Source organism: Vulpes vulpes, chromosome 6 (genome assembly GCF_048418805.1).
Source record: "Vulpes vulpes isolate BD-2025 chromosome 6, VulVul3, whole genome shotgun sequence".
NCBI classification, from domain to species: Eukaryota; Metazoa; Chordata; class Mammalia; order Carnivora; family Canidae; genus Vulpes; species Vulpes vulpes.
In genome coordinates this window covers 91,791,477-91,806,679 of record NC_132785.1, presented here as the reverse complement: position 1 = coordinate 91,806,679, position 15,203 = coordinate 91,791,477, and the positions used below count along the sequence as shown (strand labels likewise).

Genomic DNA, 15,203 nt, shown 5'->3' with positions numbered 1-15,203 from the left:
GGGAAAAAAGAAAAAAAAACCCTTTATGTTACTCCTTGTTCAATTCCATTTTGGCAGCAAATTATGGACTTCAAAGTCTTGGCCTAGCTCTGACATTCCCACTGTCAGGCTCCCTTATTCTACTTTAGACTAGGGGTTGCTAACTTGGGGTCCACGGGATTCCGGGCATATAGGAATTCCCTAAAATGATATCCCATTTGTGAATATATGGGTAGTTTTCTGGACGGAAGTCATTCATAGCTTTCATAAGATTCTCAAAGGGGTTCATGACCAAAAACATGGCAAGGAACCATTGCTTTGGCCAGACACTTCATTACTGATTTGGAAAGAACAGACTTAAGTTAAAACTACTTATGATGAGTCCACCTCCAAGAAAATTTCTTTCTAGCTTCAGTGTAGTTCTCCACATGCTGTTTCTGCCACTTCCACAGTAATAGGTCACCCAGGCAACTGTACTACTCTATGGGTGGAGTTGCTGTCATTCTTAGCCTGATCTTTCTCTTGCCTTCCTATGCCCCAGAGGAATAAGGGCATCCTAGACTCCAAAACTATCACTCTAAAGTGATATAACTCATATCACTTTATATGTATATATAAAGTGTGTGTGTGTGTGTGTGTGTGTATGTGTGTGTGTCCCTGATGACCAAATGTCCAAGCTATGGAATGTGTCTGGATGTGTCTCAGACCTTTTCCTTGAATATCGACCAAAAACATACCAGGACTGGAAAGGTCCAATGATTGGCTAGATCATAGGCTAATATAAATTCCAGAGCATATCTGAAACAAACCCAAATACTAGATTCTAGAGTTGGGAAAATTAAATAGTCACTGTATCAAAATCCATGAGAATTATCACCTTCCTAAGTTCAGCCAAAACAAAGCACTTGCCCATGCTCCTTTAATTCAGAGTTTTTCAGCTGATAGGATCTTTGAGAATCCTCTAGAATTACTTTCCCCCCATCCTTAGCTCATTTTACAGATGGCAAAGTTAAGTCATTGTCTAGGTTAGGAGCAAGTATGTGGTGAAATAAGGACTAGAACCAGGCCTCCCAATTCCTGGCTTTTTCCTGAATTGCATCAACTTCTTGTGAGATGAGTTCAAAGAGCTCATCAATGGTAGGGCTGGATAAACAATGACTGCAAAGTGCTTTGAGATGTTGAAGCACTGGGTAAATGTTATTCATGTTTCCTATAAAGTGTTATCTATTACTAACCATATTGATTACAAGATACTGCCTATTGCACCAAGTGCTTTATTCTGAGGCACTGACAAACACTTCAGAGTAAGTGGGAAATTTCCAATTTCTAATTTTTAAAGTAGTTAACTGGGATTGGTTAAAGAAACCTGGCCTATCCTGAAATCAGGCTCTGTCTCCCCAGGAAATGAAACCTATGCTTATGAAGTGTAGGCATGGGATGATCTCCTGAAACTCAAAGATTACAAGGGGGAGAGTGGGCCTATTGAGGTTACCTCTTGATCTGCAGTAATGTGAAGGCTAAAGAAGGGGGATCTCTAGAGAAACAGAATTGGATATCCAATGCCACTTGAAGAACAAACTCAGTCATCTCAGGCAAGAAATCACCTGATTCTGTGCTTCGAGGCCCTTCATTCTACCATGACAAGCAGAGTCCCTCTGGGACCATCAGCAACCACAAAGAGACCAGGCTTCCCCAGGCACATAGTACCAACCCCTTGCATTCTCCTTTACACAAACTGTGGTTGCATAGAATCCAGGCCCTGCCAGCTCAGGCTGTGGTGCTTTCCCGCCTGAGACATCCTGGAACCTTTTTACCAGACTTTATTCTCCACCACATTTTGTTGTTGTTGAAACAATGCTAATACTTCTGCAGAGTGAGCAGCAAATAACTACAGCTCCGGCTTTGGGGCCAATGACTTGTCAACACTTTGGCACCAGGTTTCACGTTGGCTACTTACATCTTTGAAAAGCCCCAGGCTGCTGCTCAGAAAACTCAGTGATCGTGATTCAGAAAAGTCTAGGTAACCCCATGGCACACTTGGGTACAATATGCCACAGAGACTGTGGAGTATCTCATGGGCCATATTTTCACCGGCTGCCCTACAGTTTAATCATGCAAAATCCACTAATGATAAAACAGAATTGTGAGCTACTAAATCCTGTTATAAACTGGGTATTTTATAAGCCAAGAGGACAATATGGTGTTTTAAGAGTTGAGGGTAGAGTGGGGTGCAAATCTTGGCTCAGCAAGACGAGTACTCCAATCAGTACTAGTTCCTTTCTAGAAAAGGTTTGGACAACTAGAATTCCTGTTGGAGGGATGGAAGAGCCTGCCTCACTCATTTGGTGAAAATGTGGCCCCACTGGTAGTTGCTTTCCTACACAGCAAAGGCTCCTACACAGCTTCACAACATGGCAAGTTAGGCCTTCCTGAGAAGTTATTTCTGGATATGTTCCTGGGCAATGTAAGCTCCTCTTGGCCATATGCTCCTTGAGGCAGGCACATGTTGACTCTGCTTGCATAGCAGGTATCTCAGTGCCTAGCTGGGTGCTGTGTGCTTAAAGAGCTCTACTTCCTGAAACATGAACTAAATGAACAAAGAAGAGGAAATCCCAGTTCTTAAGAACATAGCCTACTAATCTTTCACCCTCTGGTTAGAGACAAGGCACCTTTTACTGCCAGGGATTAAAAGAGAACACCATTAAAAGGGCAAAAAACCAGAGAAGTGAGCGCCTGCACCATTTCGACTCCTCCCAAGCCAGGAATTCCAATGACTTGGATGCTAGATTCTGTTAAGATGTTACCCAGAAACAAAGTCTAACCAAAAGTTTAGATTCTTTCCCCTGGTCCAGGTGCCACAGGGGAGGGTGCAAAGCTGAGAACCACCTCACATAACCTCAGACATTGTTCTTTCATTTTGCAAGAGCTGTAGCCAGCTGTGGTTGAAAGACACAGACAAGCAGGAGTGTTTCTTATAGGAGCTGATACATGATTGACATCATGCATGTCTCCTGGGCTCTCACCTCCAGCTGGCACACAGCCATTTAGCCTCAACTGGGCTGCTTCTGATGGACTTGCCAATGGAGGTCCTAGACTAGAAAGTCACTCTCTTATGCAGTGTGAGAAAGATTAAGATGCTTTTGCTATTTGCCAGGTTGACTTCCTTGCCAAATGTGGGCATCCTGATATTTGTCTGCTCAATACTTATTGAACGTTTACTATGGGGACCAGGCCCACGCCTGCTATCAAGGAACTTCTAATCCAGAGAGAATGGCTGATTCGCACAATACATTTGTAGTAGTTGCAGGACAAGTGCTTGGTCAACTCAAAGTTCTAGGCAGACACAGAACAATGAGATTTTGTTTTCCCTTGAGGAGTGAGGGATAGCTTCACAGTAGCAGACCACTGAGGAAGCCATTTCTGGAAGTAGGAACAGCATATTAGCAAAGCAATAGTAGAGTCAAGAGAGCATTTGAGGCTAAGCAAACACTTGGGTGAATGATAGACATTGGCTAGTAACAAGGTGGGGCACATATGCAGGGGTCTGATGACTGAGATCTGTAATGCTGAAACAAGGAGGGTAGACCTCATCTTTGGGTGATGAGGAGCTGTTGAAATCTGAGCAGCAGAGGCACAATCAAAGGAGTACGTTAGAAAGATGATGGCTGTCAGTGTAAAGGCTGGATTGGAGGATGTGGGAGTCGAGGCCAGGAGAATGAACTGAAGCCCTTGGAGATGGCTTGGAAAGGCAGTGGCAAGGAGAAGGATATAAATGGATAGTACTTCAAGATCAAGATCAAGGAAGAATAGAGGGTTAAGAGTGACACCAGTAGTTCTTCTGATTCAAGCTTGGCAAGACAAAATGTATAGGGGAGCAGCAGTTTTGGGATGACAAGAGATGGTGAGCTCCACTTCATGTCAGCTGAGTATCACTGCCTTTGAGCCATCAAGGTGGACAAGTTAACTGGACAAGATCCCTGAAGAGAGGTCTGAGAGGGAGAACCTGTCAACAGCACACAGGAGTGGCTTAGATCACTGAGGGAAAGAGCATGGAGTGAGAACAGGGGGGAGCCAAGAAAGAGCCTTGGCAGCATGAGGCGTTTAGAGGAAGGGGTGGGGGGATCCCTGGGTGGCGCAGCGGTTTGGCGCCTGCCTTTGGCCCAGGGCGCGATCCTGGAGACCTGGGATCGAATCCCACATCAGGCTCCCGGTGCATGGAGCCTGCTTCTCCCTCCGCCTGTGTCTCTGCCTCTCTCTCTCTCTGTGACTATCATAAATAAATAAAAAATTAAAAAAAAAATTTATAGAGGAAGGGGTGGGGAAAGAAGCCCATGAAGAAAACTGGGAGGAGAGAGCCGAAGGGTTGTAAGTTTCTGGGAGAAAGCACCACCACCATGTGCAGATGGGGGGAGGTCCCCAGGTAGATGGGGGGAGGTCCCCATCCTTCATAAAGCTCCTTCTAGATCTTGCTGCCATCCAGAGTGGCCATCTTCACATGGCCTTTTTTGAGAATAGTGCTACACTCATCTTTTATATGCTCTATGTTTACCTGCTAGTCATTACCAATGGGATCAGTTTCCACTTATATTGATTTCTATTTCCCTTTTAGAGTTTTTGAACAAACCAGTCACAGAGAGGCTGGAATGGCTACAAGTACATTCAATAGGCCTTGGAGCACATGCCTCACAAACAAAGAGCCTCCACAAGACTGAAATATAGACCAATGCGGCAGAAGGGCCCAATATGGGAAGCATTGTTAGGGCAGGGAGTAAGGTGAGAAAGAAATGTGAGCAGCCTCGGTTTCCACAAGAAGCCTCACCTGTGGTGGTCCTGGTACCTACCTGCAGACAGAAGAGCAACTTCCATTCACCACAGAGACCCCGGCTAATCTCAGACAACTCTCCCTCTCTCCCCAAGATACAACTGTCTCCTTGGTCTTCAAGGAAGAGAAGAGGAAACCAAGTGAGGGGTAGAAAGAGACTAACCCTTTCAGTGTTGAAGTGAGAGGGAAAAGATTCCTTTCAAAAAGGAAGCAGAAGGGGATCCCTGGGTGGCTCAGTGGTTGAGCATCTGCCTTTGACTTGGGGTGTGATCCTGGAGTCCTGGGATCAAGTCCCACGTCGGGCTCCCTGCATGGAGCCTGCTTCTCCCTCTGCCTGTGTCTCTCCCTCTCTCTCTGTGTGTCTCTCATGAATAAATAAATAAAATCTTAAAAAAAAAAAAAAAAAAGGAAGCAGAAGTCTAGGGATAGTGATATTACTGAAGCCTGTTGATTTCTGGCCAGAGCAGAACAAGCTGCCCAATCCTGCTCCAGCCTCTGAGCAAGAGAAAGACGCACCTTGGTCTTCAGTTCCTGTGAACTAGAGTGTGTGCGCTCCTCAGTCCTGGGAAGTGTCCATGGTGGTCTCCACAAGGGGTTCCCCCACTGATGGGGAGCATGTGTGGGTCTCAGAAGGAACAGTTGAGGAGAACACACATTTGGATGGTTTGAGTACAAACACAGGGACTATGTTGCTCAAAGTTCCCATCAGCTATGACACTCCTAAGTGGTGTTCTACATGCAGCTTGCTTTGCGTCACTGAATCATGCTGAGTTCCACAAGGAAAGGTGCCCTATGCATGCCTGCACAGTTTTTCCAGCACTGCAGCTAAAGACACATGCTTGCTAAGGAATGGCAGTTAGACTCCTGACCTTTAGGTTTGGGGGGAGTCCTGGAAACTTGTTTTTCAAAGACAATGGGCTTCCGGCCTACCTGAGAAGAGGGGGCGCCATCTGAGCCCATGAAGACCTACCTATGTAGGTTTTATGCTGGCATTTGGGAATAAAGAAAGTATAGTGAATTTACTAAGTCCTGGCCTTTAATTTAGATGAATTCAAGACAGTACCTAGAAAGTCAACATTCAGAAAATGGTGGCTTATCTCCATGACAGCCGTGCTGAGAAGTGTCCCAGCCACCATCCGACTCCATCACTTACACCCTCATGACCCTCAGAAATGCTGGACTGATGACCTTTCTCATAAAGGTTTCTCATGGGCTTCTTCATCTGAAAAAGGATCACACTCCCCAGTAATTTTTCTAATTGCATTCTAAGACAGGCAGCAGTTCCAAGGTTTATATTGCAAAAACAACTCAAAACCCCAAAGTGGCTACTTCAGAATGGGCAATTGTATTTCCTTTGCTGTGGAGGGGAAAAAGGCAACCAAGCCTATTTTTTTCGGTCCCTGGTCCCCTCTACTCCCAGTTGTTATGTTTCTATCAAGGTTACTAGAGCCACAGATTACTTTTTAACCTGTATGATGTCTATATACAAACAATGTAACAGTTTCAATTACTTCCATGTTTTTTTTCTTTTTTTTTTTACTTCCATGTTTTGTGCTAACATAATGCCATACATCATAAGCCAACCTAGTTAATGTTAACCCATAATGAAGCTTGTATCAAGAGAAACAGATCCCGACCTCTACCCCTCTCACACTGACAACTGCAACAAGAAAGTCATGGAGCTTCTTACTCTTAGGAGCCCAAATCTATGGGCCTTACTAGCCAGAAATCTGGAAGAGATGCTCCCGCAGGAGTTTCCCCACAGGTAGGCAGAATGCTAACCTGTGCAGGTGGGGAGGGGAGCCGGGACGTAGGGAGGGTGGGCCAGGGGCGAACCTGGTGCACTGCGGTGTTGGTGCAGCTCTACTGGAGTGTTCTACGGGTTCCCAGACTCACCATGCCCCACACTGGCCCCAGATCTGTTTCTTCTCCTATATGTGGCTAGAGATGACACCAGAGGCTATTCAGCTGTCCCCAGCAGAAACCTGGGCATCATCCTAAATTCCTCCCGCTCCTGCACTGTCTACATTCAGCTAGGGCACACTCAATCCTGGGCTCACTCAACTCTAGCTCAGCAACACCACATTCACCAAGATCACGCCCATTTCAATCCATTCTTGCTGCTGCTTGCCTTGGGCCCACCTCATTATCCTCAGTTACTAAACAGCCCCCACTTGTCAGCTGGCTTCCCAATCCAGAATCCCCTGCCCCTCCTGCCCTTCTACATGCCCCCCTACCCCCAACACTTTGGCTAAGGTCTGATTTCTAATGAGCAAATGTAAGCAGGTCATTCTGCTGCTAAATGCCCTCAACAGCTTCTATCAACGTCAAATCTTTCACAAACCCTAGCATCTGGCTTTTCCCTCTGCAGACTCCTTTTCTTTGTGCTTTTGACCAGTCAAGCTCTCATGTACTCGGTCAATCTGTCTCATCATCATCCTTTCACGCATCCTTTCTTCTCTGCACAGAATGCCTTTCCCTCACTTTATATATTTGGCTAACTTGTAATCATGCTCGAGAACTCAGCACCAGGCCTCTCCTCCTCAGGAACTTTCCTTGACTTCTCTCTACTTTGCATTAGGGCCCTCCTTGGTGCCTACCCTGACCCAGAGCAAGACTCCAAAGACAAGACATTTTCACAGCTGTGCACCTGCCTCAGGTACCTGTTTGTTGCTCTTATGATGGTGACTCCCTTGAGGCAGGTACAATCTCCTTCTTCTCTGTCTCCCCAGTCACTAGTCCAAAGCTTCTTTCGGCAGGTGCTTAAAAGCCAACTGACTTGATAAGGACTAAAGTAAAACCTACTAAACAGTCTTTGTTCCCTTCTCCCTGCTCCCATAGAACACAGCCACACTCTTGTCACAGCCCTGGCCTTTTGAGAAGTCTTTGGGTGTTATGCCTATATTATTTCTGAGGACATGATGCTAATAATATGAAGGGAAGATGTGCTTCCTCCACCAATGGACTTCTGCTCTCCTATATTTTCTCTTCCTTCCAGGAAATTATGGGAATGTCTTTTTTTTTTTTTTTTCCCTCTCTTGGCCACTTGAAGGCGTTGCAAGAGAGAAAAGGTATGGAAGTGCATTCATGCAATACCAAGGGAAAGGAGGTTATTATAATTGAGGACCAACCTGGGAGCCATGAACATTTCCCCTAGGATAAGTCACAGTGAAATTTTGGCAAACAACGAGGACAACTGAATTTAGGAACCACAATCAGCATGTCTGGTCCAAAGATGTATAACCAGTAGCTTCCACAGGGCATGTTGGGGTGGGGGGATCTCATATTCCTGTTGTTTCCCACTTCTGTTCATTAATTTCTAGTTGAGTAGCTGATCCCATTCTTGCTTTAGCCTGAGATTAATCTGAGATCCCTACCCTGAGGGCCATCCAATCTGTGCTTTGGAGCTGACGTACATCTTCAGGATGGGTATTTACTATAAAAGGAAAACAAAGCAAAGCAGGCAGATGATGTTAATCCTCTGAGAGCACCAGTTGGTCTACTCGGGAGAGAACTTTGTGACCATCCCTGGCCGGGTGTGCTGACACTAAGACAAAAAGAGGGTGAGATCGATGTTGGTGAAAAATTTAAGAAGGAGAATGCGGGGCTGTGAGCTTTATTTCATGCTCTTGACCCAAGAGGCACATTCCTAAGGGACAATTTGTAGCCAAACCTGGCTAGCTTGTCCAGATGAAAAGGAAGGAATAGATGAACACAGTGTTTCAGCGAGGTATGCACAGCTGTTGGCAGGAAAGATGAATTCACACTAAATTAAGCTCAATTATGGTGACTTTTTAGTCTTTCCCCAAGGTGCAGGGAGAGGGCTGACACGCATCCTCTGGAGATTTGGAACTCCTCCAAATTCAACTACAGATTCCTTGTTGTTTTTGTAAACTAGGCGTTTAAAAAAAAACTTTAGAAAAAGAGCAATTCACTGATGGCATCATGAAGTGGACCAGAAAGTAGCCTACAAGGGCTGATACTCCTGCCCAAGCACCTCGTCACATGAAAGAAAGAGATGTGGACCCGAGTGAAAGAGTGGGCTCTTTTTAGAAGCACTTCATTTGATTTCCTATTTCATTTCTCAGAAAGTATGAATTAATTGGGAAAATTAAACCAGTGTCTGCTCTTGGACCTGGGAATCAAATGAGAAACTCTGGGGCTGGGTGTGGTGAGGGCTGCTTCTTGGGTGCTGGCCTGGGAGGCCACCCTGCCTAGTCTTTGCTGATAGAGTTGAGCAGTGGCCTTCTCAAGAAGACATCTCCAGGCACGGCTGGGGGGTGGCATTTGGCCCTCGACATTCTGGGATGCCACTGTTTTTGGCTGCAGATGTTTCTACAGCTTGACCTATCAGGTGAACTGCAAATATACTTTCCCGACAAACAGAATCCTTCATTGTTTCTCATGCCTTCTTTCAAATATGCTTTGCCCTTTAATTTGCTAAGGACTTTATATTTTGAACCCCAAATTCAATTCTTTGGGAGCAGGGCAGTTGGATGGGTCACAGAAGGTGGGTGTATATAGGAAAGAGTCCTGTTTTGTCCAGTTACCAAAGAGCCTGCTTTCTGACCATACTCTTTGGGCCTATGAAGAAAATCTTGGATATAAGAGCTTATCTGCATCACTTTCTAACTGAAGAATCTCTGAGGAGACAATTCTTATCAATTCTGAAGAAAAGAATAGAAGAAGCTTATATATGGGATATTCCCTGAACCTGGAATATTTGGGCTTTTATTCTACAACAGCAATAAGAAATTTATTCAATTTTTCCATCATTTGTTCCACTTTAAAAAACATGCTCTCATTATTCTCTTCTCACCTCAAAATGACAGCACATAATGAGCACATGTTTACCTACTTTGGGAGGATGTAGAAGGTATACATTAAAGCTGAAAGAAAGAACGAAGGAACAAATGGAAGGAAAGAGGAAAGGATGAAAGAAAAGAAGTAAAAGGAAGAAAAGAAAGCAAACCTCTTATAACCAGACAGGACCAGCATTCCTGGAAAAGGCCTTCCCTCAGGACCCACCTTGCCCTTTGAACACAAAAGCCAAGGCCTCCTTCCCACAGTTACCAATTAGAACCACATATACGCTTTCTTGGAAACATGCCGCCCAGACACTCCACTTGGCCTGGGAAGAAGTCAGTCCAGAGCAATGGCTGTCCCTGTCTCCCTTGGTCCCTCAGGTACTTGAGTGTCCCAGTGACAGATGTCCTGCAGGCTTACCTAAAGCATGGCTGAGGCTCATCTGCTACCCATCACCTGGGGCTGCTTGAGCACATAATCATGTAGCATGAACTCAGAAATGAGTTTTGCTAGGTCTCCAAAATTATGACACATTTCCTCAAAAACTGTGAAAGAGAAAGAGGACACATATCCCCTCCATGCCAAAATGAGCCATTGTTTGTGCTGTCTGTTAAACACCTTTAAAGACCCACTTGTATCAGCAGAAGAAAGCATCAAGACACATCCCACTCATTCTGGGCACTCACCATGGGAAGGGGGTGGCATGGGGAGCATACGGGCCTGCCGCCGCCGAGGGACAGGAATATTCAAGGAATGCACCAGGGAAGCCACTTCCTGACAGCCTTGTTCCCCTAACGGATAGGCTCCATGTGTCAGCCTGGTGCTCTCTCACAACTGGCACCTGGATGGTCATGGGCATCTTTCTGTGCCATGCTGCCATGGCAGGGAGGGGACTTGGGATACAGCCTCCTATGTCAACACTGATCTTTCTTGAGGGAAAGATAGAAACAGCAAAAACCTTGGGACTATGCATGCCAGCAAGGAGGGTGCTCTCAGAGCCCCCTCAGTACTGTACACTCAGAAGCATGGCTAATTAGTGTTTCTCCATCTAAAATTGTTATCACTGTATCTCTGATGAGCATCCTTCCCTGTGGACTTCCCAGACTTTGAACAAGTTGGTGTCTAAAAACACGAAATGCACATATCCTCTTTGAACCTATCACGGGTAATTTGGAAATCTCTGTCTCCCGATGAATATCTTAAGAGGAGGATAGATTTACAGGGCAATATACATTTATTTATGCTGCACAAGAAGGCCTTTATCACCTGTATGCGAATCTGTTATCAGACTTAAAACACTGTCAGAGATTCTCAGTGGTATTTTTGTCCATATCCCTTAAAGAGATGCAGAGGAAAGGGTTTAAAAGTTTCTTTGGATATCAAAGAAAAGGGGGGAGAGAAAGGAAGCACTACTACAATTCTGCATCAAGAGAGACTTAAAAGAAAGATCCTGTGGTTTGTTTTGCTAAATTATTGACGGTTCCCTGGCCACAGCCAAAGAGGTAGAAGGCTGGAGTAGCTCAGCGCCTTTACAAACAGGGCAGGCTGAGCAATGTACGTGCACAGTAGATACTATCACTGTTAGCTGTGACTCATTTAATTGCCTGCAAGTCACCGCATTAAAAAAAAAAAAGAGTCTTGACCTCTCTTGCTCTGGTTCCTGCTTCCGAGGTTTTGGCACGAAGCCCTGGGAGGGGAATTAGAGCCCTTTCCACCATGGTCAACCCCAGAGCTCTGCAAAGGAGGGGTCAAATGCACAAGCTTGTGGGAGAGGGGGCTGGGCTCCATTCTTGCTGACTTCCTATCTCTCTTTTTACCCCTTCTGACTCCAAATAAAGGGACAGACTCTGTTCCCAGTGGTTTCTTGTTCAGTCACTCACCTTTCATACCACTACCTTCTTCTTGGAATGTGTTACGAGCAGTGTTCTGATCTTCTAAGTGTTCACTCCCACCACTTCCTGAAGAGGCTACACTGCTTTGTGGAGACAGGGGGGCATGATCGGATGGGAGGCACTGGGGTCCTCTAGCTCGTAAGTCCTCATGAGACATCCATCCATGTCCTAGAGGCTGGTTTGGCACATTCATGGGTGGGGTAAGGGACACAGATCGTTTCAAAGGGCTGTGGTGTGCCTGGCCTGAGAGAACTGGAAAAAAAAAATAAAATGAAATAGGTTATTCCCCCCCCTTTAGCCTGGGCCACAGAGAACCCACAATACCTTTTGACCCTGAGAGGTGACGCTAACTATCTAACGACTCTATCAGTGGTCCCCACAGGCTGAATATAGGCCTGGCAGGGCCCTCCCCTGCAGGGGGTTAAAAAAGATGCTGTGTGGTCCTCTTGGTGGGTTGGGTTTCCCCAAGGAGGCTATACCTACAGTGCCCATGCATCTGGCCTTAGCCTTTGTGGGTCAGGATCTGGTTTCCGTTCTAACTCTAGAAATCAAGATTTGTGGCAGTAGGACTATAAATCAGGTGAGACTTGACAGCCTGGCAAAGTGGCCATCTGCCAAGAGCGAAAAGAACAAGTGCTGGACATTTTTTTTTTTTTTTTGGAAACACACAAAACCCGACATTACCCATGTCACAGGGTGGACTCCTTGAAGGGCATGCAGGCTGGTCACCGTTTGGGATCTTTGCTGGGCTCAACTACATGGTGGACTAGTCCTTCCAACCAGGAGGCAGGGGAGCTATCACCTCTGAAGGGGTGCAGGCTCCGCGAGGGCCGGAGTCCGAACACAGACCTCAGGGTCTGCACAGGACACGGGCAGCTGTGTGTGAAAGGGCCGATTCTTTCCCTCGGCTTCACAGGTTAATGCCAGACTTCAGACTGAAAACACCTCCAGGTAACAAGGCTTTCATTCAGAAGCCAGTGGGGTGCTCTCAGTGAGCTGAGAATGGTTTTTACCAGCACGCTCAGCTCTTCCGTACAGTGGGCAACATCTGCGTGGCCCCCATGTTAAATTTCTTTTCCAGAAAACTAGGAAAAAGCAACAAAACTCCCATAACTAGCCAAATTAAATTGAGGTCATTTGAGGGAGGGATTTAACCAAAATCAACGCCGGGGGAGCCGACGTTACCCTTGGTTGGTTTTTCTGGGCGTGTAAAGTGACAACTTTACAAAATAAGTCTATTCATAACATTCTCTCAGCGCTGCCTCCTGACAGGTCTGGTTTATTTTGACTGCGGCCGCGCTAACATGGAAGTGAGCCACATGCATTTTTAAACATTTTTCAGGGAAGCCATTAAGTTCCATCTCAGGCTGTATCCCCTACAGTGAGGTATTTGCTCTCCCAGGTCCAGACAAGCACTTCTTTGCTGGTGTTAATCTATGTTTTTTATTAAGCAGACCTGACACCCCAGTGTAAGAAGTTCTGCTCTGTGTAGACTGTATCTCCGGTGGGGCAGCACCCACCCCACCAGGACCTGAGCAGCAGGCTACCTTGCCCCCACTTAAAAAAGATAAAGACCAGAGCTAAAAGGCTGGGTGTTTCCAGAAACTGTATTTGGGGCAGTGGGGGTGTGGGAAGGTAGCTTGTGGTAGGCTGGCATCGACCAGGCCCTGAGAGCAATGGGGCTCACATCTTTGTTGTCAATGTTCCCATGTGGCTTTATGTGGCCAGAAGGGCATCTTGTGTGGAAGGGGGGACAACCGGAAGGGCTAGAAATTTCTTTATTAACAAAAGAGAGAGGGAGCTGCCGAGTTTATCATTTGTAACCTGAGAGATTTCCACCTTAGGTAGATTCTATCAAAGGCAGGGAATTATCACTGAACTTAAACGCAAAGGGAACATTGTTTTAAAATTTTTTGACCCTAAGAGGCTGAAATAGCTTGCCTTTCCACTAAATAGACTACGGAAGAAACTATTTAAAAAGGCTCCCTGGAAAACACATTGCTACCTGGTTGGATCAGGATCAGCAAGAGAAAAAGAAAAAAAAAAAAAAAAGCAGAAAGAAAAAAATAAATAAAAAGGAAGCAGCAGCAAAAATGAAGAGAGAAGCCAATAGGAAGAAAAGCCAAACATCCAGAAAATCCATTTCATGCCTGTCTAAGTATTTATATAAAATTGGGCAGACTTGTTTAGGGCTGCACTGAGTGCTGGGATGGTCCAGCTTAGACATCTTTGCTTTCTGATACCTTGGCAACCATTTCAGGATATCTGGTAGATGCTCTGAATGGTGCCAGCCAGGCATGCCTCAAGTGGAAATGGGGACTCCTCTTCACAGCCAGGATTAGAGTAAACCCAAAACCATAAAAGCAGACCTTGCTAAAGAGAGACACACAGCTTTGAACAGGCAGGGCCCTTAGTACCTCGCTTGTTTTGAGGCGACAAGTGAATCTATAATCATGGGTGGTAATACCACGAAGAGGGCCCCCACCTTTGGATGCTGAGAACAATACCCCAAATATGTAGCAGCTGAATTCCATTTTTGAATGGAGTCCATTTGCTTCTTTCCACCTAAAGTCATCTTAAAAGCTATACTACCTCCTCATTGATGGGCATCCTTGGGGAGGCTTGTCGATATCCAAGGAATCCACCAGTTATTGAGAATGGAACAAGACCATTCCCTAACTTAATGGGACTTACAGGGATTTATTCCTAGACAACCACATCCATGTCTTCATATATTCCTGAGCTCGACTGATGTTACAAGGATATGGCATAAACTTGGCCTCTGGCTCTAATAAAGAAATCAATTATACCTCAGGTGCCAGGGCCTTTTCCCAGTAACTTTCTACTAAAGGCCCCAACCCTTGTCTGTATCATAAAGACTCCCACAGTTGGCACCAAAAGAGAAAGGTCTCTTTAAGAGTCAACCTGCTGCAGTAACTGAGCAAAATGCCTCACACTAAGCTTCCAATTTGCAGAGAGGGCCATGAATTTAGCCCCAGGCTGGATGCCACATCTAAATAAGAGCAAAGTCATGCTGGACAAATGCCTCATTTCTCCAAAGAGAACCAAGGCTCCGAGACAATACAGGTTTGTCTTCCTGTGGGAAAGGAGACAAAAGCAGGTGGCAAGTGACTTGCCAACCGTGCCATTTTGTGGTGAAGACAATTCTTCAGGTAGAGATACTAGGTAGAGGCTTTGACCACAAAGCCAATTTCGGTGTTACTCTGTGTGCTGGAATACCTTGTTCGGTACAAAGTGGCAGAGGAAATAACAAATGCCATTTAGGCCGAGTGCAGGAAAATAGACTGTACCACTGTGGCATTAATGAGGTGGCCAGGGGCAGAGCACTGATCGTTGTCCCATCACTCCATTTTTTTTTTTAACCAAAAGAACTCATTTGAAGTGGTGATAAATAGAGGGAAAATGGATATTCAAGCAAAAAAAAAAAACAAAAAAAAAACAAAAAAAAAACCCAAAAAACCCCAAAACCCAAAAAACCCAAAAAGCCCATAAATAAAACTCCTTTTCCTGTGAGTAGGGAGGGAGAGCAGTGAATACAGTCTTCTGTGTTAGCTGTCCCAGAATGGCTCTAGCTAGAGGCAGACCTTTAGAATGTTCCCACTTGCTGACTGCTATGCAGTAGTCAACAGCCAATGCTTCATTCAGATGTAAGCTGCCCCCGGGTATATTTGCACACTGCAGAA

General features: G+C 45.5%; 1 protein-coding gene across 3 annotated transcripts in view; it reads right to left on the bottom strand.

Moving 5' to 3' along the window:
* SAMD4A (sterile alpha motif domain containing 4A) overlaps positions 1-15,203 on the bottom strand; it is a 215,366-nt gene that overhangs the window by 42,930 nt on the left and 157,233 nt on the right. For 2 of the 3 annotated variants that reach the window (XM_026000658.2, XM_026000660.2), the window contains exon 3: positions 11,488-11,751. The exons of the other annotated variant lie outside the window; for it this stretch is intronic. In XM_026000658.2, the coding sequence (XP_025856443.1) occupies positions 11,488-11,751 (264 nt within the window). The remainder of the gene's footprint in view (positions 1-11,487; positions 11,752-15,203) is intronic. 3 annotated transcript variants of the gene reach the window in all.